The sequence below is a fragment of the Dromaius novaehollandiae genome, chromosome 2 (genome assembly GCF_036370855.1).
Source record: "Dromaius novaehollandiae isolate bDroNov1 chromosome 2, bDroNov1.hap1, whole genome shotgun sequence".
In the NCBI taxonomy this organism is placed as follows: Eukaryota; Metazoa; Chordata; class Aves; order Casuariiformes; family Dromaiidae; genus Dromaius; species Dromaius novaehollandiae.
In genome coordinates this window covers 150,320,089-150,343,196 of record NC_088099.1, presented here as the reverse complement: position 1 = coordinate 150,343,196, position 23,108 = coordinate 150,320,089, and the positions used below count along the sequence as shown (strand labels likewise).

The 23,108-nt window shown below is 43.3% G+C and overlaps 1 protein-coding gene across 4 annotated transcripts; it reads left to right on the top strand.

Annotated features, from left to right (window-relative positions):
* Positions 1-25: 25 nt before the first annotated feature.
* LOC112982954 (carbonic anhydrase 13-like) lies at positions 26-22,710 on the top strand. 4 transcript variants are annotated; one of them, XM_064507795.1, is made up of 8 exons: positions 26-564; positions 4,803-5,014; positions 9,055-9,252; positions 12,907-13,025; positions 16,186-16,281; positions 17,018-17,080; positions 17,711-17,866; positions 20,428-22,710. In XM_064507795.1, exons 2-8 carry the CDS (start codon positions 4,990-4,992, stop codon positions 20,539-20,541), a joined length of 771 nt encoding a protein of 256 aa, XP_064363865.1. In that variant the 5' UTR covers positions 26-564; positions 4,803-4,989; the 3' UTR covers positions 20,542-22,710. The 4 variants fall into 4 exon arrangements, with proteins under 4 accessions (XP_064363865.1, XP_064363864.1, XP_025955500.1 ...); XM_064507794.1 differs by lacking the exon at positions 4,803-5,014 and adding an exon at positions 19,606-19,687 and having other exon boundaries at positions 415-564; XM_026099715.2 differs by lacking the exon at positions 4,803-5,014 and having other exon boundaries at positions 416-564.
* Positions 22,711-23,108: the final 398 nt, after the last annotated feature.

Below are 23,108 nucleotides of genomic sequence, written 5' to 3'. Positions count from 1 at the left end.
GCAGCGGCGACCCTCCCGTCGGGGCAGCGCCGGGAGTAAAGCGCGCCGGGACCGGAGAGCTCCGCGCAGTGCGCTGCGCTCGCGGAGCAGACGTGCCCCACGCACAGACACCCCCCCGCCCCCACTACGTGCGTGTCCGGCTGCTCATGAAACTTGGAGAAGGCGGTTGCGTTGGGTTGCGTTGGTGGGAGCGCGCCCGCCCCAGACCGCGACGGCAGCAGCCGGGTGCGCGGCCGCGGGTCACCGCCGTGCCGCGGCGCTGGGGCGGCGGGACACGGGGTCCCTTGGGGACCGGGGGGGGCGGCTCACACCTCGGCGGGGCCCCCGCGCCTCCGGGGACCCTCCGCGACCCGGACCCAGCCGGGACGGGGCGGGCCGCGCGGGTGCGCAGCGCAGCAGGTTTCTTATCGGCGCCGGAGCATCGGGGCGTCGCCGCTCGCCGGCTTCAAAGCGGGCGGCGGTGCCGCGACGGGCGCTTTTCCCTGCGCAGCCCGGCGCGGCTCAGCCCGGCGCGGCTCGGTTCGGCACACACCATGCTGCACTGGGGGTACGACGAGCACAACGGTAGGCGCCGGGGCCGGGGCCGGGGCGCGCCAGGCGGTCGCGCTGCGCGGGACGCGCGTTAGGCGGCGGCGGCGCTGGGTTTGCGCGGCCCGGTGGGAGATGCGCAGTGTGACTCGGCAGGGCGCTGCGAGCCGGTGACCGTGCAGCTAGGAGAGAAACTTTTCGGTCGTAGTTACTTGGTGGTTTCCTTCATGCCGCCCTCCTCCGGAGTCGCCCTGCCCGCTCGGCAGCCGGCCCAGAGCCTCTGCTGCGTTTCGCGCTGCAAACCACGCAAGCCGCTGCCGTGTGCGGGGCGGCCGCGCTTCCCGCCGGTGCAAATCAGGGTGCTTTTCTAAGTTGGAGAGAGTCAGTTCTGGCGAAGTAATAAAAGCTTATGTTGTCTGGCTTAATACACAGGGAAATAAGATACCACGATCGTAAGAGAAATGCATACGTGTGCACGTACCAGTGCCTACAGGAGCACGTTTCTTTTATATTATTATTTAGAGTTTGCAATGCTGTTTGTGCGAGTGCTGCTTGTCCTTCAGATCCTTCCGTTCAGCCTCTCCTGGACGGATAAACCTTTCCAGAAAAGCTGGGCGCCGCAGCCGTGTTGCGGCGATGAGGCGTTATCTCACCTTGCGCAGCGTGCGGTACCCCTGCCCTGGGGACGCACACGGGGCTTGTTTTTCACATTTGCGTCTCCTTATGTTTTCCACGAGTGCTGCAGACTTCACCTGCGAGGTCCAGATAAGAAGCCCCCTCTCCCTGCCTTATCCCAGCCCCCTGCGTGGCTTCCGCAGCTTCTCGGAAGGGCAGAGTGCCCCGCTCCCTATCGGGCGGTCGCCCCGGGCCTTGCTGGGGGCCCCGTCGCCGCTATCAAACTCTGCTTTCTGGCTGATAACACGCAGGGGGGGCGATTGCCTTTGCCCCCCGGGCGCCAGCTGGGGCCGGTGGGCAGCTCTTCGCCAGCGCGTCCCCTCCCCTGGCCCTCCGGCGGCCAGTGCTTCGCCGCCCTTCCCAGGCAGCAGCCTTGCCCGCGAGCGTCTCCCTCTTGCACATTCGTTGCACGCTTCTTGCTCGTTTTGCTGGGTGGCAGATGCGTGAGATTGCTCCGAATTGTGACAAACTTTGTCGCCCTGCGTGGCTGCGAACGGTTTCCCCGATGCTGAGATCGGCTTTTGCAACTAAGGAAGTAGCAACGGAGTAAAGTTAATTAAATTTGGCCTCAGTCATATACTAAAACTGACTTCCTCAAGAGCTGGAAAGACATCTACGTTCACTTGGAAGTCTGCATTTGTTATTTGCAGAGATAAAACCGCTTATTTTTAAAACCAGGGGAAAACTCTTTTGCCCCCTTAGTGATAATAAGCACAACAGAAGTTATGTGGTCCGTAATGTAAACTGTCAAATATTACACACATATGTCTACATATATAGTACATGTATGTGTAAGGGCCCGGACTGAGTGTATACACAGAGCAAAATATTTTCAGCTGCTTTGATGCCAGTATTTCTGAAATGCTAAGAGACGTTATTTCATTTCTATGCAAACCTTGGTCTTTGTTTTCTCGTTGCTGTCCTAACTTCACAGTTTTGATGGCTCTTGCCTATGGAGGCCTGGTACTGAGCTCTTGGAAATTGGCCTCTGCATGCTTTATGCATGCTTTGCTTAGCTGCGCCAGGCTCCTGTGGAGGGATGAATGTCCTCACCCTCCACATAAACTTTCCTGTGTAGGTCACTGGGCCATTGCTTTAGCTAAAAGACAAATTCAGAATCAATTGCCTTTAGTTTATGACTTAATCAAATGTATGGAAAGTACTTATGCATATTATGTTTTACTGCAGAAATGTCCACTGGTCCCTTACAAGTCTGACACTCAGGTGTTTTATAAATAAAAAAGTGGTATGAATTCCTGATTTTATTCTTTTCTCTCTGGAAATCATTACGTAGTTTTGATGTGTGCTTTGAAAAGTGCCACTGAATTTTACCCATTATGAATTGCAATTGATTTCATTAGTGCTAATATTATTGTGAGCTACCACATAACTAAATTGCTTGCAAACCTGACATTACAAATTGAAGCATTTTGCATGTGATAAATCGAGCAGTGGGCTCTCTTTAGAAATAAATGAGGATGTGATCCTGCAAAGATTGGGCCATATCAAACTAATAGACTTCCTGCATGTAATATCAAGCTGTTCAAAAAAAATTCCACTTTTTTACCTGCCTGTACTCTCTCTGTGCAAGTGTGCAGACAGGCACACTGCCCCTGAACCGGAGCCCCCAGTGTCTCTGCCAGGCTTGCTTCAGCCTTGTCTAGGCTTTTTGGTGAAACTCCTCACCTTTAACTCCAGCTGCAAAAAGAGCAGCAATTGGTGACTGCTGTTAGGTGCTATAGTGAGTTGTATTTCCTGACAAATTCATAACCTCATTTGTTGCAACATGCGGTTCATAGACTGAGCGTGTGCAATGCTGGTGGGCACCGTAAGTAGCAATAGCTTAATCTCGAAGTGTCAGGGGTGTGCGTGGCATATAGTCAACTGTGTGTACAAAATAAAGGCACGCAATTTTCAGAGCAGATGTTTGGCTTTTTTGTCGTGAATCCTGGTCACAATGGCTTTGGTTTTCAAAAGCTACTATTTAATCTCCTGGCAAAAAAAAAAAAAAAATTCCATAAACAGGAAGGAATTTCTTATGTTCAGATATGTTCATTGTAACCAAGTTCCTTCAGTAAATTAAAAAATGCAGGGAGATAAATTGGTTAGTTATGCATTCCTGAGTATATCTTAAATATGTCCCTGGAAAATTAAAATGCATATTCTGTTGAAATGAAGGCATACAGTGAAGGTCCAAATTCAGAAGCAGTTTTCACCCTGAAGGTCCCCCTGGCTTAGCTCTGGCCGCCTGATGTGATTAGAACATGAACATCATGTCCATGGTCTTCCGACCATAATGACTCATTTTCGGATGGTCGTGCACGATGTTTGCTTTGGGACGGGGTCACTAGTCACAAATGGAGCCACAGCTTTCCTAGAGTGGCAAGAGTGATAATTTTATTACTAGATTGTTAGTCGATAATCTAGTAAGGAATACCACTTCATATAACTGAGGAAAAATTAATTTAAGCTTTTTGTTATTTTCCTGTGTATGTTAAAAGGGCCAGAGTTCTGGCAGTCCCATGTTACTGAGAAATACTTACTCACCAAAGACATGATTTTGATGATCTGAACTAAGAACAGATACAAATACAGGTACAGTAGCATTTTAGAACCAAAGTTTATTGTAGAATAATTAGTTAATGCTAGGATCACAGCCTTGGGTCCTCTTTTTGTCCCAAGTCCAAGAGATTAAAATAGTCGTAGCATAAATTATGCTGCATTATTTTCTATCTAAGGGTGTACTTGTTTAGATAAATCATATTCAGCTAGAACATATTTTTTTTTATCATCACTGTGGATTTTGTAGAATGCTTAAGTCATATCTGTGTATTCCAGGTTCCTCTTCGACAATGACAGACTCTGTTTTTGGTTTACTAATACTTTTTTGCATAAACTTTATGAAATGTAAACTTGAGTGGGTAGTATATATTACAAATAATTCATATGATTTACTGCATGATAACTGTAGTTATTGCTGAGCTGAAGCAATAGGACCAAGTAATTAAGCACATAAATATATTTTGCTTTTCCTCAGCTTAACAATATCCTAAGCATATTTGAAATTAAGTAGCAATAAGCTTTTTCTCAGCATCCTAAATCGCAGCAGTAAGGTATAAATAATGGGATGTTGCTTCTTAAATGGGTAAAGTTGTGCACTGCACCTCTAACTACAAGGTACTAGAATCTAAACATAGTTAGAATTGTGTAATATGGTAAATGGTGCTTGATTAAAATATTGAATAACTTTCACCATCATTTTTGAAGTAATAAATATTACATTTAAATACGTAAATATGTGAATAAATATTTCAAGCCAGTAAGATGTTTATCTGCTATCTTAGTAGTGGCTTGCTTAATGGGTTTAGTTAGTTAAGTCATTAACAAAATGACTTTCTAACAAATTCAAGACTGAAGGCCCATGCCTTTGTTCTACCTGAAATTTAAGCCTTACCTGGTCTTAAAAACTCCTCCTTCCCTCTTCCTTTTTCTGTGATGCTCAGAAGGCTAGAGGTAGATGATGAGTGGATCAAGAGCTTATGGGTAAGGATTAAAGGGCACACTAACCTGGGTGACGCTGTTGTGGGTGTTTGCTACAGGCCACCTGATCAGGAAGAGGATGTAGATGAGGCCTTCTACAGACAGCTGGAAGTAGCCTCAAAATCACAGGCCCTGGTTCTTACGGGGGACTTTGACCACCCTGATATCTGCTGGAGGAACAACACAGCAAGGCACAAGCAATCCAGGAGGCTCCTGGAGAGTATTGGTGATAACTTCCTGACACAGATGGTGGAGGGGCCAATGAGAAGAGGTGTGCTGCTGGACCTGTTTGTACTAACAAACAAGGAAGGGCTGGTTGGAGATGCGGAGGTTGGGGGCAGCCTTGGCTGCAGTGACCATGAGATGGTGGAGTTCAGGATCCTGCAAGGAGGAAGCGGGGCAATAAGTAGGATTGCAACCCTGGACTTTAGGAGAACAAACTTTGGCCTCCTCTGGGACCTGCTTGGAGGAGCCACTGGGTTAGGGCCCTAGAAGGAAGAGGGGTCCAAGAGAGCTGGCTAGTATTCAAGGATTGCTTTCTCCATGCTCAAGAGCGGTGCATCCCCATGAGCAAGAAGACTAACAGAGGGGGCAGGAGACCTGCACAGATGAACAAGGAGGTCCTGGCAAAATTCAAACAAAGAAGGAAGTGTACAGAAGGTGGAAGTGGGGACAGGCCACTTGGGAGGAATATAGGGACATTGTCCGAGTATGCAGAGATGTGGCAAGGAAGGCCAAGGCCCATTTGGAATTGAATTTGGCAAGAGATGTCAAGGACAGCAAGAAGGGCTTCTTTAAATACATCAGTAACAAAAGGAAGACTGGGGAGAATGTGGGCCTGCTACTGAATGGGGCAGGGACACTGGTGACAAAGGATACAGAGAAGGCAGGGATACTGAATGCCTTCTTTGCTTCAGTCTTTACTGCTAAGGCCAGCCCTCAGGAATCCCAAACCCTGGAGACCACAGAGAAAGTCTGGAGAAGGGAAGACTTTCCCTTGGTGGAGGAGGATCAGGTTAGAGATCATTTAAGCAAACTGGACATCCACAAGTCTATGGGCCCTGATGGGATGCATCCGTGAGGGAGCTGGTGGATATCATTGCTAGGCCACTGTTGAACATCTTTGAAAGGTCATGGAGAGCAGGAGAGGTGCCTGAGGATGGAATAAAGTCAGTGTCACTCCAGTCTTCAAAAAGGGCAAGAAGGAGAACCCAGAGAACTACAGGTCAGTCAGCCTCACCTCGATCACTGAAAAGGTGATGGAGCAGCTCATCCTGGATGCCATCCCCAAGCATGTGAAGGACAAGAAGGTGATCAGGAGTAGTCAGCATGGATTCACAAAGATGAAATCATGCTTAACCAATCTGATAGCCTTCTGTGATGGAATGACTGGCTGGATAGATGAGAGGAGAGCGGTGGATGTTGTCTATCTTGACTTCAGTAAGGCTTTTGACACTGTCTCCCATAACATCCTCATAGGCAAGCTCAGGAAGTGCGGGCTGGATGAGTGGACAGTGAGCTGGATTGAGAACTGGCTGAATGGCAGAGCTTTGAGGGTTGTGATCAGTGGCCCAAAGTCTAGTTGGAGGCCTGTAGCTAGTGGTGTCCCCCAGGGGTCAATGCTGGGTCCAGTATTGTTGAACTTATTCATCAATGACCTGGATAAAGGGACAGCGTGCGCCCTCAGCAAGTTTGCTGATGATACAAAACTGGGAGGAGTGGCTGGTATGACAGAGGGCTGTGCTGCCATTCAGAGGGACCTGAACAGGCTGGAGAGATGGGCAGAAAGAAACCTCATCAAGTTCGACAAAGGCAAGTGCACCTAGGGAGGAACAACCCCGTGCACCAGTACAGTTTGAGGGCCAATCAGCTGGAAAGCAGCTTTGCAGAGAAGGCCCTGGTGGACAACATGTTGACTATGAGCCAGCAATGTGCTCTTGTGGCCAAGAAGGCCAGTGGTATCCTGGGTCGCATTAGGAAGAGCATTGCTGGCAGGTCAAGGGAGCAGTTAAGTCATTAACAAAATGACTTTCTAACAAATTCAAGACTGAAGGCCCATGCCTTTGTTCTACCTGAAATTTAAGCCTTACCTGGTCTTAAAAACTCCTCCTTCCCTCTTCCTTTTTCTGTGATGTTCAGAAGGCTAGATAAATCTCTAAGATAAATCTCCTCCCCTTCTACTCGGTGTCCAATTCTGGGCTCCCCAATACAGGAGAGACATGGAACTACTGGAGCAAGTTTAACGAAGGGCTGTTAAGATAATGAAGGGACAGGAGCATCTCTCAGAGATGCTGGAGAAGAGAAGGCTGAGCGGGGATCTGGTCAATATGCATAAGTATCTGAAGGGAGGGTGTAAAGGGGATGGGGCCAGACTCTTCTCAGTGGTGTCCAGTGATAGGATGGATGGCAATGGGCACAAACTGAAACACAGGAAGCTCTGTCTGAACATAAGGAAAACTTCTTTACTGTGAGGGTAAGAGAGCACTGGAACAGGTTGCCCAGAGAGGTTGTGGAGTCTCCATCCTCTGAGATATTCAAAAGCTGCCTGGACATGGTCCTGGGCAATGTGCTGTAGGTGACCCTGCTTGAGCAGGGGGGCTGGACTAGATGATCTCTGGAGGTCCCTTCTGACCACCACTGTTCTGTGTGATTCCATGAAGATCGCCAGACTCTGCTGAGGAGGCTCTGCAGATGCTCGCCCCCAGCCCCTGGTGTGGCCTCCCTGATTTCCCTTTGTGGTGCTTGGCGATTTTAGCACCTGAGAACTTCTGAGCTGGGTTCACTTCTGTCGAAGTCAAGGGCTGAAAAATGACACCTTTTGATGTTAGGCCATTAATCTTAGGGTACTACATTAAAATCCTTTTTTGTCAACATGTTTAAGCTGACATAAAAAGGTGTGCCACCCAAAGCCACCCAAAAAGATGCAAATCAACATGTTGATTTAAAACTGAGACCAATTATCCTCAGTACAGGGAATTATGAGGATTTCCAGTCATGCAGATTTTACATGTTCAGTTTGTGATGCTCATATTTAAGTTTTTCTAATATCTAGTCTCTCTCTGTTAAGCAAATTATTATGCTTCTTACCCATGAAAAGTCTGGAGAAAAATAAGTACTATGCTCTTAATAATACTGGAAGTTCATCAGCCCTGCAGACTTTCACTTTCCTTCTTTTTTCCAGACTAAATCTTGTTTGCTACGTTTACCGTATAGGACATATTCCCCAAACAAATTATCATTCCTACTTTTCTTCTCTGGACTCTTTCCAGATTGATTTTTATTCAAATAAGGTGACGTGTTCTTACTGACAGCTGCCTAATGTTTGGTTGATAAGAATAGGCACCTCATACCTCTCACCTGCAAAACATTTCTTACTATTGTGGAATGACATCTGCCATTTTTCTCATTTCCATATTATTGATTTACAGAGACAATGCTTTTTAGCAGTTTTAGTTGCAGGTTTGGATTTTGGGATTAGCTGGCATAGAGAGAGAAAGGTTAAACTGAGATCAATAGTACAGATTAACAGTGTCTCAGTATTTTAATTTCTAACTAACTCTGATAAATGGTGGTGCAAATCTCCGTCTGCAACCTCTGCTGTTGTTTATCACTGGGAGATGATAAGAAACAGACCCTCAGGCAGGCATCCCTGTTGTGAGTGTTTCTGGTCTTTGCTGGTTGGCAACACTACACTAGTGCATGTATATGTGTGTGTGTGTGCATGTGCACATGCGTGCATGCTGCTGAGATGCTTGCGTTGCAGGTCCTGCCCTCGGACCCCAGGAGATGCCCCACACCACTCTTGGGTTTTATTTTGGCATCCCCCAGTCTGATTCAGCACAGTTGGGGCAGATGCGTTGTCAGATCTTCTGCAGCCAGTGATTACCATATAAAAGCCCCTTAAAGGAGGGATTTTGGATAGATAAGAGCTAAGTCATGTGAGACACTAAGTTAAGCAAAAATGGGTTGTCTTATGCCAAAAATGTGCTGAGGCATAGTGTCTGATACAGGATGCTTGATAAGAATGAGGATTTGTTGGATATGTGTGATGCATAATTGAGTCTGAACTGTGTATAATTAAATATCTGTCTAAATACAGTTAGATACATCGTACATGGTAGAGGTCTCTAGAAGGGGCCTTGAGAGCTGCTGTTGCAAGGTAGTGCAGCAGAATATTTTGGTCCGTGTTTTTCTGGACACACTTGTTCTGAATTAGAAAATCATGTAAACAAGAAAGATTCAGGCAGAGTCTTCTTTCTTATGAAGCGGAGCACTGCCATCAGTTCAGACCTCTCCTCCGATGCCTTTCAGGGCCTGCCCACTGGAAGGAGGTTTTCCCCGTCGCTAATGGAGACCGCCAGTCCCCCATTGACATCAAAACTGAGGAAACCAAGTATGATCCCTCTCTCCGTCCTCTAAATCCCAACTATGATCCGGCTTCTGCAAAAATCATCCTTAACAATGGCCATTCCACCAGTGTTGAATTCGACGACACCGTGAACAAATCAGGTTTGTTGCTTTCGTATTGCTCCGTGTTTTCTTTCTCCACTTCTTGAGTAGAGTACGGCCTGGGCATGCCTCACTGCCACATGCACAACTTCTCCTAAACAGTCCGGCTTTGGTCCTCCGGATGAGAGATTCCCTTTTCTTTCCCCTGTCTTTCAGCACGTTACAATTTGGGAACATATTGCGACAGAAGTACTAAGTTGTGGTTGTCAGAAAGCGGTAGGATTCCCCTTTCTCACCACGGTTTGGCCCACCCCAGCTAGCTAGCTCGCGTCAGCACCCCTGTTTGAACGGTGTTGTGATACAATTTCTCAAATGCTGCTCTCTCTCACTGCAGATGAATCCTTTGTGTCTCACTACAGGTTCATTCCACCCGAATCGCTCAAGTCTCTTACCTGACTTTAGTTGCAGGTTTGGTTATACATTTTTTTCCCCTTTATAATCCATGCCTGGACTTGTTGTGTCAGGAAAGAGCCAATAGAGAACAAATGAAATATATCCCAAGTGATCCCTTTTCTTCTCCAGAAAGCGTCATTGTCCCACTCTTTTATAGGTGCACACAGGTTCCCTTTTTGTAAGCAGTAATTAGTTAGAAGTTCTCTGGTTTAGCGTAGTCTCTGTAATGTTAGTGCCTTCATCTTCAATTACTTCTCGTGGCTGGTAGCTTGCATACCTTCCCTGAAACTGTCGGAGTGCAGTTTCTTCAAGCAAAATCCTTTTGCGTTAGGCATAGCTGAGGATCCAAGGCCAAATAACGCATTCACAAATGTCAAAGCCAGAAGAGGGCTATTTTTTGATCATGCTGACGGTTAGTCCCCAGTATTACTAAACCGTTGTAATCCCCAGTGTCCCTCAGGAGACTCTGTATCTTCTATGTATGGCCTAGGTTCTTCAGCCGCTCACGCACAGCTCACATTTTGGCCAGAATCATGCCTTACTTATCAAAAAATCCAAATCCTTCTGTATCCATAAGCTTAATTGTTTGTTATTTCCCTTAATATTTGCCACTGACAAACTTCAGCAATGTTTTTGGCTTATGGTGGAAACAGGGAGAGACGCAGATGGAGACAACATCATGTTTAGCTTTCCCTGACAGTCTTAGTTTAACTCTTAAGTTTCCTGTTGATACAAGCAACATTTGGATGTTGCCTGAGAGCCAACAGCTGAATGTCAGTCATCTAGTCTGACCTCATGAGTGTCAGAGACCGCAGGACTTCCAGAATTAATTTCTGCCTCAAGTCTAGTAGGTGTGGGTGAACTAAAGCACATCTGTTAGAAAAATACACAATCTTGATTTCAAAATTTCCAGCGATGACGCATCTACCACAGCCTTTGGTAAGTTATTCTAATTGTTAATTACCCTCCCAATTAAAAAATAGAAATCACGCTTTATTTCTGGTGGGAGTTTGATCAGCTCGGCCTTTAAACTCCTTTCCTTTTTAAAAGAAATAAATATGAACATGAATGCACCAAGAACCTCTTCCACTTCCTCACTCCCTCCACAAGGTGACAGGAACTGACCGTAGTCTTTCTGTAGGCTTACACTGGTGCAAAGCAGGGGTAAGGAGAGCCTCTTCCTACTGCTCTCCATATATCCAAGGTTATTGTCCTGGTAAAAGCACTGGTAGCTGATGATCAGATAATTAAGGAGTTGTAATCCCCAGTCTCTCTCAGGAGACCCCATATCTTCTAAGCATGGCCTAGATTCTTCAGTCACGCACGCACAGCTTGCATGTTGGCCAGAATCATGCCTTACTTCTCAAAAAATTCAAATCCTTCTGTATGCATAAACTTAATTATTTGCTATTTCCCTTAATATTTGCCACTGAGAAACTTCATCAGTAATGTTTTTGTTTTCTTTCAGGTCCTTCTTAAAAAAATACTGAATTTTCTAGGGCCAAAATTTGGTCTCTGGGGTACCCCTGTGAAGCAAGCACTCCTGCCATATGATGGTTTTAAGAAAAAAAAATCAAATTATTGGTACTAAATACATTGCCATCTTTTAATTCATTATTAACTGAATTCCATGTAAAGTATTTCTTTACTTCGCCCAGTGTTGCAATTAGGCTGCTAGGACTGTATTTATTTGTGTAATTCTGTTTGTCCCCTTTGGTGCCATGTTAGCTCCATTCCGCAGAATTGCCCCATTGGTGTTTCGAAGGCCTCTTCATACAGCTCTTTTCAAACTCTGAGATACTGATACTTGCTGTGAAAAGCTTCTGGTTAACTTAACTCCTTAATTGCTGTTGGGATGGAAGATTTTCATCCTCATTGTGCGATGTGACACAAGCACATCATGAGGCCATGTACTGCGTTATTCAGCAGAAGCAATTTGCTGAATGCGGATACGTTTCTCCGCAGTCGTTTTCTCCAGGCCGGGCAGCACGCTGATCCGCACGCACCTGCAAGATCGTTTGCTTCCAAGTTTTCAGTACCCAAAAGAAGAGATTTGTTTAGCAGTGCCGCTTCGCTGTCCCCTTTGTTTGCTAGGTTTATAGGCTCTGTAAAAGCATCTTTCTGAGTTGAAGTTTTAAGTAGGTCAAATATTTTTCCCCATGGATAAACAGTTACAGTTTGTATTTGTTAGCCAGGACACTTTTGTTAGCACAAAGGCCACTGAAGAACTTCTTGTTTTACCATTGTTTGGTGGTATTTTGCTCCTAACGAAATCTAAGTTTTGTACTAAACCTAGAAAGGATAAAAAAAGAGCGTTCTACTCCCCCGTGCTCTTAATTTAAAACCCACTGGATTGACGTTCTAGTCCTTTCTCCTGAAGAGCTCCATAACGAGCTAATAAAACTGCCCAGAGTAATCCCAAAATCATCACAGGAGATACAGAGCAGGAGAATGGGGTGATTTTTTTTGCAGTGAAGAAGGAATATTCCTGAAATGTAGGTGATTCACATTCAAGTCACTAAATAGACTTGACAGAGATGGTTTGGGTCCAACTCTGATGAGAAGAAGATGAACACTTATGAAAGCAAAACAATAAAAAGCCCACCCGTATGGGTGTTACGTTTAAATAAATGGCTAATTAAACGTCGCTAATATTGCACTTGTACAATGGAGATACAGTACTGACCTCATTTTACTTATATTAGTATTTGCTCCTGTTTCTCAGTTGTCAGTGTGCTGTAACTGGATTTGGTTGCAAATGGAGGAAAGTGTTCTGAAATCTTTTTTAACTCCAACTGCATTACGTTCCTCCGAATTTCGAATAGGAGAAAAAATTCTGTTCACATTACATTTTTCTGATCCTTCCCTTTATTCATAAAACCATACTCGTAAATATTCATAAAATATTCTTTAAGCTTAACTTCCCAGTGATCCTTTCAAACATGTTCAAGAGAACATATTTGCAAAATATTTTCCCATCTTCTGAGAAATATCCAGCCCATAGCAAGACAAAAGGTGGTGATAACACTATATCCTTTAGCAGGCAATAAACCTACTAGTCTACACGTAAATGCAGTTTTGAAAGTTATTCTTGACAAGCAGGAATTTCCAAAACACTTCAAAGCAGTGAGACTCCATTGAGATACCTTTTGCAAAGAATTAGGGAAAGGTTTGAAGACGGCGGTCTGGTGTAGGTGTAGAGGATTTGGTGACAGCGTTTGGTTCCTGCAATTAAGGCTTTTTGTGTGTTTTGCCTCCTAGTGCTGACGGGGGGGCCGCTCAGCGGGACGTACCGCCTGCGCCAGGTTCACTTCCACTGGGGGTCCAGCGACGACGCTGGCTCCGAGCACGCGGTGGACGGCGTCAAGTACGCAGCAGAGGTAAGGCCTGACACGGAGCTACCTGCATGTTGAAGGCTGTGACTAGTTTTCCACTGTAAGACTTATTTTGCCCCCTGTCTCCCTCCTTTTCCTTCTCCCCCATTTTGTCAAAAGACAAGCAGTCTTCCTGAAGTGTTGTATGTCTGGTCCTTTCTCAAAGGAGAGCCTGTTTGAAAACTTTGGAGAGGATTTAAAAAAAAGGAATGCAGAAGACAAAAACTTGATATTCAGAGGTTAATGTTGAAGAGTTATTTTAATCTTTGTGTTTCACTATCTGTTCCTTGGAGCATATTTTCAAAGTCAGCTTCAGTTACAAACCACAGAATTATCTGACTTGGGGCCAGTGCAGTCTAACACTTACGGAAGACGTAGGAATATTATATCTTGTGGTGCATATAGCAATGCAATGGTCATGAGTTTGAAAACTGCACCTTAAAACCTGTGGGGTCTGTGCTGTCTGTGGAGGACGGCGGCGATGCACTGTGCTGCAGTCAAGGCGAGGTGTCACGCAGGAGAAATGTACCATCTGCTTCTGGCATGGAGAGGCTGCTTTGGTCTTTCTCCTTTGGTGCGTTTGAGTAGGCTACAGTAAAAAGCAGTCAGTCCGAGAGTACGTTTCCTCTTTACCACTGGGAGGAATATGGACTATTTTGATGAGACTGAGATCTTTAACAACACATAGCTCAGACAGTGAAGAGTGTTTGGGGGTTAAAAAGAAGGGAAAAAGTATAAAAATAAATGTTAATGGAAAAATAAAAGACTTAAATAATACTAAAGAGGAAAAAATTAAAATGTGTGCACAGTGGTGTGATCAGATTTTATTGGAAATGCTATAAGAGAGTGGCCAGGAAAAAAAAAATCAGTTTTCTAACACTAATGGGGAAAAGTGACATTTGCAGTGTTTAAAGGCTTATGTTTTCCACAGGAACCAGGTGAGATGGAATATAAAGAATTAATAGAGGTGCTTTAAAACCATTAAGTACCAAAACCAAATTTCTAGCTGAGAAAATATGTATATGTTTCCCACCTAAGAAACCAAATGGAAGGAAAAAATATCTCTGAATTTCTAGCCAGTCTAAAAACCTTTCCATTACCCGTTGGTTTGGTAACCTTCCACAAGAAGCTCTCTAGATGTCACATTGGTCAGGAATCCAGAATTAAGATCAAGGCTTCTGAGCGCTGTTCACACAAAGGAAAATACCTCAGAAGGAGATACGAAGATGGTTTCAGTGCTCACCTTCATGAGCAAGATGTGTAAGATTTCAAGAAAAAACATCTACCAAGACGAAGGAAGTAGTTTACAGGGTAAAGAAGACTGCAAGGTTCAGCCCCCTAAAACCAGCGGGAAGCCAAAGGGATCCACGGCTCCGTTCTTTGTGACAACGTATGGTCTGACCAAGGTCTCTTCACAAGCTGCAGTGACAGAGCGGTGGTAAGACGGGATATATTCCTTAAAAGAGAAGTCGCAAGCCATTGAGAATGGGGGCTGTACCCAGAAATGTTTCACAGCTCTGTTTGTTTTGGTTTTTATTTTGTTTTGGGGTTTTTTTGGTTTGGGTTTCAGGGGGGGGCAAAGTTGTGAGGGAGTGGGAGCGAGCTTTATTTAGTTGTGGGAATTTTATTTTTTGTTCTTTGTTGGCTTTTTTGCTTTTTAAAAATGCACAATAAAGTCAATTCCGACTGAGAGTATCTGTTTCCTTTTTGTGTATGTAAAAATGTAATTGTTTAAAAGTTGTTCAACGAAGCTTCTGTGAACCGTAACTGTGAGTCGTGCCGGCGCTGTGAGCTCCAGCACGGCAACGCGTGTGCGCGTGCACACGTAGAGTGGCTCAGTGGGCTGAACAGTGAGTTACGAATTCCTGGATTCTCCTCCCGGTTTAACGAATAATGCTTTTAGCAACTTTCCTTCAAGGATCTCTGAAGCTGTGATCCAGCACGTTTCACCGTGCGCATCTGTGTGCTGTTACTGATTCCCGAAGGGCGCCAATTTTAGAAAAACTAATCCCATGCCCTACTTCTGAGCCTCTATGTCCTTATCCAAAAACTAGGGATAGTGAGATTTTCTAATCCACTGAGGATTTGTGGCGGTAATTAATGTTTGTAAAGTGCTTATTCTGGAGCACGGTGTGAGTGCTAGTGGCCTTGGTGGCCTCTTTGGCTGGGCAGCCAGGGGCCTGCTCGAGGTGGGGGCACCCTGGCTGGGACCTTGCTCTTCCCGGGACGCAGGAGCGGGCACAGCTTAGGCCCCCCGGCTCAGTAGGAGGAACTGGAGTGGGGTGGGGGCAGACGTCGCTGCCTTTCCCCTTCCCCACCTGACTAGAGGGTAGCAATCTTAGGCCTGAGTGGTTCTTCCAGACTTTAAACCTTTCTTTGAGCCTTCAAGCAATTATATTTCATATGGTCAAGGAGTCTTTGAGCTGCTTAAGCAACTACCACAGGACAGTTCCAGAAAATTTTATGTTGGAAATGCAAATAATCAAGCCACTTTTAAGTGCCTAAGTACTAGTCATTGTAGAAAAAAATGACATTTGGAAAGTATCAAAGATGGCATTTTGATATTCAGCTTAAAATAAACAAGGGAAAAAGGGTCAGTAGAAGTTTACTGTGTGTTCCTCTACCCTTTCTGTAGCTATCTATGTGGCTGATTAACATTACTGAAAGCTTGAGATTTGATTAAGGAAAAAGAGGGGCAAAATACTAATGACATCTTCATGCTTTTCAACCACTTTTTTAATCAGCTGTACTAAAAATGGATTTAAAATCCTAGCTTTAGGTATGTAGACATGGGACATCTTGTCTTAGCCTCTCTGTTCAAAATGCTGGGGAGCTAGCAGCAGTTTCCTAGGCACTGTCGTGTGCTGATTTCTCCTGAATTTTGACTTTCACTAGTAGCGACTTAGAAGGCAGGAGGTTCTGAACTAGTCTGGGCATGATTATGCCAAATCCAGTTTGACTGTAATCCCAGCCATTGGCAGTGCTTTTTGCCATTTGTGTGAATTATATACTTACTGATTTCAATAAATATTTGCGGTTAGAAAATGAAATGTCTCTGAATACGAACAAGTGAAGTAGAAAATTGACCCTGGTGCAACTGTAGTACTAATTTGTAAGCGTTGCAGTTCAGCAGGAGTTGATGCTGTCTGTGCCTCTTGCTTTCCAGCTTCATGTGGTTCACTGGAACTCAGAAAAATATTCCAGTTTCGTTGAGGCGGCTCGTCAGTCCGACGGATTAGCAGTCATGGCCGTATTTCTAAAGGTGAGGAAAGAAGGTCTCAGCCCTCCTAACAAATCTGCGTTACAAGCCCCAGCAAAGGGATAATGGTGATGGTCAGTATAACTACTGCTAAAGAGATACAGGTTTTATGTGGGCATTAAAACGTAGCGTTTCCTTCCTGATACACAAAGTACTTGTTTACGTTCCTGTATATAAAGCTGTACTTGAAGATAAAAGTGTCAGATTAGAAGAATTTAAAGCTAGAAAGAATTTACGTAGTCTGTACTCCTGTATATAATATATGCTGCAGAACTTAATTCAGCTGCTTCTGTATGGGTTATAACGATTCCTGTTTCACTGGGTTTCTTAGCACACAAACTCTACTCAGGATACACCAGAACTATGTTTCTGTACTTCTCACTGTGTTTTAAGTAATTCAGATTTCACCTGTAAGCCTAAATCCTTAAAGTTTCTTCACAGAAAACATGAAAAATAAGTTGCTTTAGTTCCCCTGCAGTGTAAAGTTTGTGGGTTTTTTGTAGCTGAAGTAAATGCTATGAGCAGCCAGAATGCATATTGTGAGCAAAGGAGTGGATCTTCTTTACAATAAGTATTTGTTCCAGCTAGTCGCATACTCACAAAATTACTCAGATTTCCCGGGCACTTAAGTAAAACTATATGAGTACATTTCAGTATACATTTGCTTTCTGATCATTTGATTTTGTTTATTTTCTCCAGAGCTAAAGTATTTCTTTTTTTGTCTCTCTTTTTCTAATAGATTGGTGAATGTAACCCTCAGCTGAAGAAGATTACTGACCGCTTGGACACGATCAGGATCAAGGTGAATGAATGCTTCTGAAAGAACCCGAGTATCAGTGGCTGGTTTTGTTGTGTTGTTTTCCAGTAACTTGGCTGCTGCTCCCTTCACAGTCATGTTCCCTCATCCCTTGTTTCCTAGCTGTTCATTTCTAACACTGATTTGGGACAGTTCAGGAGCATTCTGGTTAGGTAAAGTTGAAGAACGGCTGGCAAAGAATCATTTTTGTATGATAAGAGGTCAGAGAAGAAGGCTAATTCCTAACAGAACTTAATCTCTGTCAAATAAAGATTATTAACAGGAAAAGAACATGCTAATCCAGAGAGGTTTTCTCCCTGGTTTTGCTGAGGTACCGGGTGAGAAGGATACTAGTCAAGGATACTAGTGGCAAAGGTGGCATAGGAGGTAGGACCTCATTTGAGGGCACTAGCTCATCCACTTTGATCATCCCACTTGCTGCAAACCCTCCCCATGGTTGAACAAGCTCTACATCCTTCAGCACAATTTATCCTCTTGGCCTGTTGCTTTTAAATAATGTTGCCTTGCCCTTTTAAAAAAATTTCTTCATAAACATAAGACATCAATGAACTTGTGTAAGAAATAATTTGCTAAATATATTTAATCTAGAACTATAACGAGCTTTTTTCTTTCCAGGGTAAAAGAGCGCTCTTCACAAACTTTGATCCTAGCTGTCTGCTGCCCAAATCCCTGGACTACTGGACATATTTTGGCTCTCTCACTGTTCCACCTCTGCTTGAAAGTGTCATCTGGATCGTTCTGAGAGAGCCCATAAGTGTTTGTTCTGAACAGGTACATTTTAATCCTTCACTGCTCTAAAAATATCACTTTTGTAAAACTCCAAATTGTAAATACCACCCACAAGTATATTTATTTGCAGAATGTGACACTGCTTACCTTACCAAATTTTCAAAGGACAAAATGTTTCTAGCAAATTTGTCATGACTTCTTGTTACCTTTCTTTGTGTAACAACAATTTATTATCCATGTTTTGAAAAGAATTTGCATACTCTAAAAAAATTAACTGTCAAAAAACTGACAAAACCCTTAGGGAAACAAAGTTTATTTTTGCAGCTCTGGTGGTGCTAAGAAATGTTTGAATTCTGCTCGGTTTGGTTATGTCCTTATCTTGCTCACAGCTATTCCCTGGCATTCTAGTTTGGCAGGTCGGCAGTAAATTTCTCACATTCTGATGTGTACATCTTGCTGACTGTACTAGAATAATGAACAGCAAATACTAGTGTAATATGTTGTTTTTCGTGTTAGGCTTACTTAGGAGAAGTATGATACTGCACACTGCTTGTTCAGTGAAGCTTCTTGCTGTGTACCGCGGTGCAACAGTGACATCCAGTGGGCTCATCAGTTTAGATACAAGGAATTCTTCCCAGCGGAGATGCTAAAGATCAACTTCCAGAATTAGAAGCTAAAAAGTAGTTCACCTGTAATATAAGTCATCAATATGCTGGGCACACTGTAAATCTCAAGATCTTTGCACCACAGCATTTGGCTAATTCGTGGTCGATATTACAAATGACTCGGTAAGATTAAATACCCTCAGTCCCATACCCAGCAGAAGTGACGACCTCAGTCTTTGCACAAAGGGTGGATTAGGATAGTCACTGAGTGGGATGCTCGTTGGTCAGGAGACCTCCAGTGCTGTTTGTAAATGATTTTAAGTCGTGTATTCACACTGGGCTTCCATTTTCTTCATCTGAATCTCTTCCCCAGACCCCCCGGTCTGGCTATGTGAGACTCTCTATGTCACATATGTACCTACAGTGCAAATTTGCATCGAACTTCCCAGAGACAAGCTGCTTTTCAGATTTAAGGGTTTTTATTTGGACTGATCTATAGTTAATATGTTCTATAATATGAAATATTGAATGCAAACATCCTTGTGTAACAAAAGGATACAGCACTGGAAATGATGCAAAGCAAAGTGATTCTTTACTGCTTGTTTTTCACATGCTATTGTGTATATCTTATGTATTCAAGTATAAATGAGTACATACTCATATCGAGTGGGGTGGAGGAAGATAATACTGACTTCTTATGTTCTTAAGGCAATCATTATCAGAAGTTTGTCTTAGTTCAGCATGGCATTAATTTTGATTATTTAAGTACTTTGACATAATGGTGAAAGTTCTCAACTTCGATGGAAAAGAAAGGTGTCCTGCCAATGAAAATGTGATTTGAAAAGTAGCTGATATTTTTGTTCTGTGGACCTTGCACTCTGAATGGTGAACAACTGGAAATACGTTTGTATTTATTCGTGTAACAAATACACACACTACTCATGCACGCAGCATCCCCAGGGTCTCCTGGCTCTTCCTCCAGCTCTGGTAACAGGTCGGATTTTATACTGACTTAACCCTGAACTGAAGACAGAGACCTAGATTAAATGAGTGGGACAATTTCAGGAGTTCCACTCATGAGTAAAGGAGAGGGAATCTGGATGTATTATACTTTGCGTCACTTTTATTTTAAAATGGTTCAGTTTCTGAAGGAAGATACTCTGTTTGCCTCAATAGGAGCTCCTGACTCCCCATGTGCTGCATGACTACACAAAAATGCACTATTAAATGGGATGATTTTTGTGCTGTTCTACCCATGGTAATGTAGAAAGAAAATAAGAATATTGAATATCAAATGTTGAATACCAAGTTAGTATAAGAATAAGAATATGGAATTAGTACGTTAGAAATGGGACAAAATACTGAAAAGATTCCAATTTCCTGAGGTTTAGACATGGAGAGCTGATCTGGGTTTCTGCTGAGATAGGCTTAAGCAGAGAAGTTTATGCTGAGATTTAAATAACTGCCAATTCTGTCTGTAATAGGGAAATGTTCTGAATCTCTGCTGGCTTGGGCACACATTTAGTATGTCCCAAGTGGTAATTACATAAGCTTTCTATAGCACAGCACCTATTATTCCACATTAATTGTGAACATATTCTTTGAATAAGAGGATGTAAACAGGTACACATAAGAAATCTGATTTTGGCACAAAATATTCCAGTCTCCGAACTACAAAATCAAACTGAAAGAATACGGAAAACTGTTTTTTAGATCAGGTGAGGGAAGACAAAAGTGTGAATATATGAAATGAATAAACTTTATGTGCAATTTCATGCTGACATATATTTCAGGAGATTTTTTTTGTTAGTCACTGTATTTCATTTACAAGGGCAGAAATGGTAGAATTGCCATTCCACACATGCCATAGAAAAATGCGATTCCATTCTTCTTGGCGGAAAAAAAGGTGAAAAAGTATCTTTAATGTTTACTACATAGTTTTTCATTAGTATGAGCGTGACGGTTTTCCGCTGAGCCTTATATCTCTTTTCTTTGCAGCTAGCCAAATTCCGCAGCCTCCTGAGCACGGCTGAGGATGAGGCAGCCTGCTGTCTGCTGAGGAACTACCGGCCTCCCCAGCCGTTAAAGGGACGAGAAGTCAGAAGGAATTAAAGGAATAAAGCAAGAACCGGCCACCTCCAAAACCATTTAGGAGGCAGAATTAATTTTAATAGTTTAATATAGTTTGTGATTTTTTTTTTGTGAGTTGTTATAACAAATAGGTGTTATTTTATTATTGGTTACCATGCAGTCATTTCTCACAGACAAATATGTCCTGAGTTGTTGCAATTTCATCAGTGTTAGCTGGTCCAAATGTATTTGAGTGCATTGGTATGACAGTGTTGAGATATTAGTGTTACATGCACGGAGTGCAGTGCTAATCTTAAGGGCCAGAAATGGTGAAGGAGTTGTCCAGAATTTGCCACCAAATTACTGAAGAGGATCCCTGATGTTAATGGCAGTAAAGCTATTGTGGGACTATGCTTCTGGTCTCTAACATAAGAGATAGCCTCTACGTGAGCCTTTGCACTGTAGTTCTTTAGGAAAAAATATTTCAAGGCTGACATAATTTCCTCACTGACCTCTGGGATACCATGCTAACCTTCCTGCAAAAAACAGCAGCAAGTAACAGCACTTAAATCCATGGGCTAGATAGAAGTAATACAGATATCTATATGATCCTTTTGTTCTGACTGCTTCATAGCAGTGATGATGTACTGATTGAATGAAAAAAAAAAAGGAAATAGTAAGGATTGTGTATATTGTGGGATCACGTCAGGGGGATGAGGTGTTCCTAAATTCTACCCCGTATACTAATGAAACTGTCCTGAAACTTGCAAAACTGCAAGGCGGAAGGGCAGAGCGGGCTCTGTTTGCACCCACCAAAATCCAGCCTGGTGCATCTGGCGATCATAAGGGACTACATGTCATAGTCCCGGACCGTAGACAGTCCAAGGACTAGTACGTCACAGTAGCATGGTGCTCCTACCACCGATGGGTGCTGAGGGCGAAGGGAGCACTCTTGTTCTGGCCTGTTTCCTAGCAGACCCATTGCCCGCCGCGGTCGGAGACGCACATCGCCCACCCCACGTCTCGCAGTGGAGAACAGCCTGCCTTTGGCACGTTACGCCTCCTGCGAAACCTGCTAAAGCTTTGCTGGCAGTGTAGGTGGCCCCAAATAGCTGCACTTTTAATAGTCCAAGACCAAAGATAGCCTTTAGAGCACGACAAAGAAATCGTAATCAAGTCAATATCTAATGAAAGATCAACCTTAATAGCAATACCTTCAAGTGACTGTCTTCATGAATTGACTTGAGCCTGTATTTCTCTCAGGAATTTTTGTTATTTGAATGTAATTGTTTTATGCCAAATTTATTTTTATTATTTTTAATGAACTTGCCATAGGATGTAGTTAGTATAGGATTAGATTACCCTCAGACTGTGAGAACTGTGTAGTGAAAGCCAAAGATACCTGAGAGAGGCAACTAGAGACTTCATGGGCAGCCAGTACCACCAGCCCCTGTAGTACTTCTGACTAAACTGATTTTCTGCCATTGAGCTCCATGAATTTGTTCTTTCACAGGTTTCATAGGCTGTGCCTCTTGCCTCAGCAGGTCTTTTGACCTTAGATAGACAAATATGAGGGAAATCACAAACTGGATTGACTTTATGTTCATATTTATAACTGAATAAAATAGACGTAGAGACATAGATATTTTAGCTTAGTTTAAGATAGGTGGATATTTTTGTCCTCTCCTCCCCAGAATATAGCTAGTATTGCTGCAAGGCCTCTCCGCCTTATGAATGTTTTCTGAAGGCACAAGCACAAATAGGTCATGGGAGGAATAAAAGGCATTTGGCAGCAGCAAGTACTAGTACTAACCACGGGGAAAAACCTGCAGGCACTTTTTTGTTTTCCAGCATGGGGAGAAGAATCCAGCTGGAAAGACCTCAGCCTGGTCCCTTCTGAGTGAGGGCTTGTGGAAAGTGTGTGTGGAGAGAGCGCGAGTGTGTTGTGTATTTTCACACCCCTTTTTTAAGATTTAGTGTTGCATCTGATATATTTCCCTATTGTGTAAGTAGCTGCAGAACATGAACAAATTGTTTACAAGTTGTATGAAGGTTATAAAGTTTGTTTGCCTCAGAAGAGGAAGTAATAAGCCTACTACTTCATGTCAGAAGCAAAAATTTCAGATGTTTTTACACATTGAAAACAGTGGAGTTGATCCAGAGCTTTGATATTTATAAGGATTTTATCAAAATAAAAATGGATTTTATGAATGTGTCTTGTATTTTGTATCAAAGAGGTTGAAGTTGTACAGAGAAGCCTGCAGTTTTATAACTAGAGCCTGTGGCTCTAGTTTTGGAAAAATTTTTCACCCCTCATTTTTAGTCTATCTTTAGGCAGTGTAGTATTAGGTATCTTTTTAATGTTCTGAGTGAAATGTCTTTGGCAATGATAAAGCATTTAATTGATCTGTATTTAAAGATTTTGATAGCTCTTTTGAACTATTGAGTGCTTGTATAGATTTATGCAATATTTTCTAGAACAAGAGGTGATTCACAGTAGTTCTCCTAAAGTGGAGATATTGCTGTTTGCAGTAGATTTATCTTGTATGATACTGCATCTGGACTGGCAGCTGGTAGGATCTGAGAAAGATTGGGAATGTTCAGTTTTC

Excerpts from the sequence above, each read along its gene's own strand:
- LOC112982954 (XM_064507796.1), top strand. The coding sequence starts at position 6,129 with ATGACTGGCTGGATAGATGAGAGGAGAGCGGTGGATGTTGTCTATCTT. Across the intron at positions 13,026-16,185 it reads GCGTCAAGTACGCAGCAGAG|CTTCATGTGGTTCACTGGAA; the intron begins GTAAGGCCTGAC and ends CTTGCTTTCCAG. Across the intron at positions 17,867-20,427 it reads TAAGTGTTTGTTCTGAACAG|CTAGCCAAATTCCGCAGCCT; the intron begins GTACATTTTAAT and ends TTTTCTTTGCAG.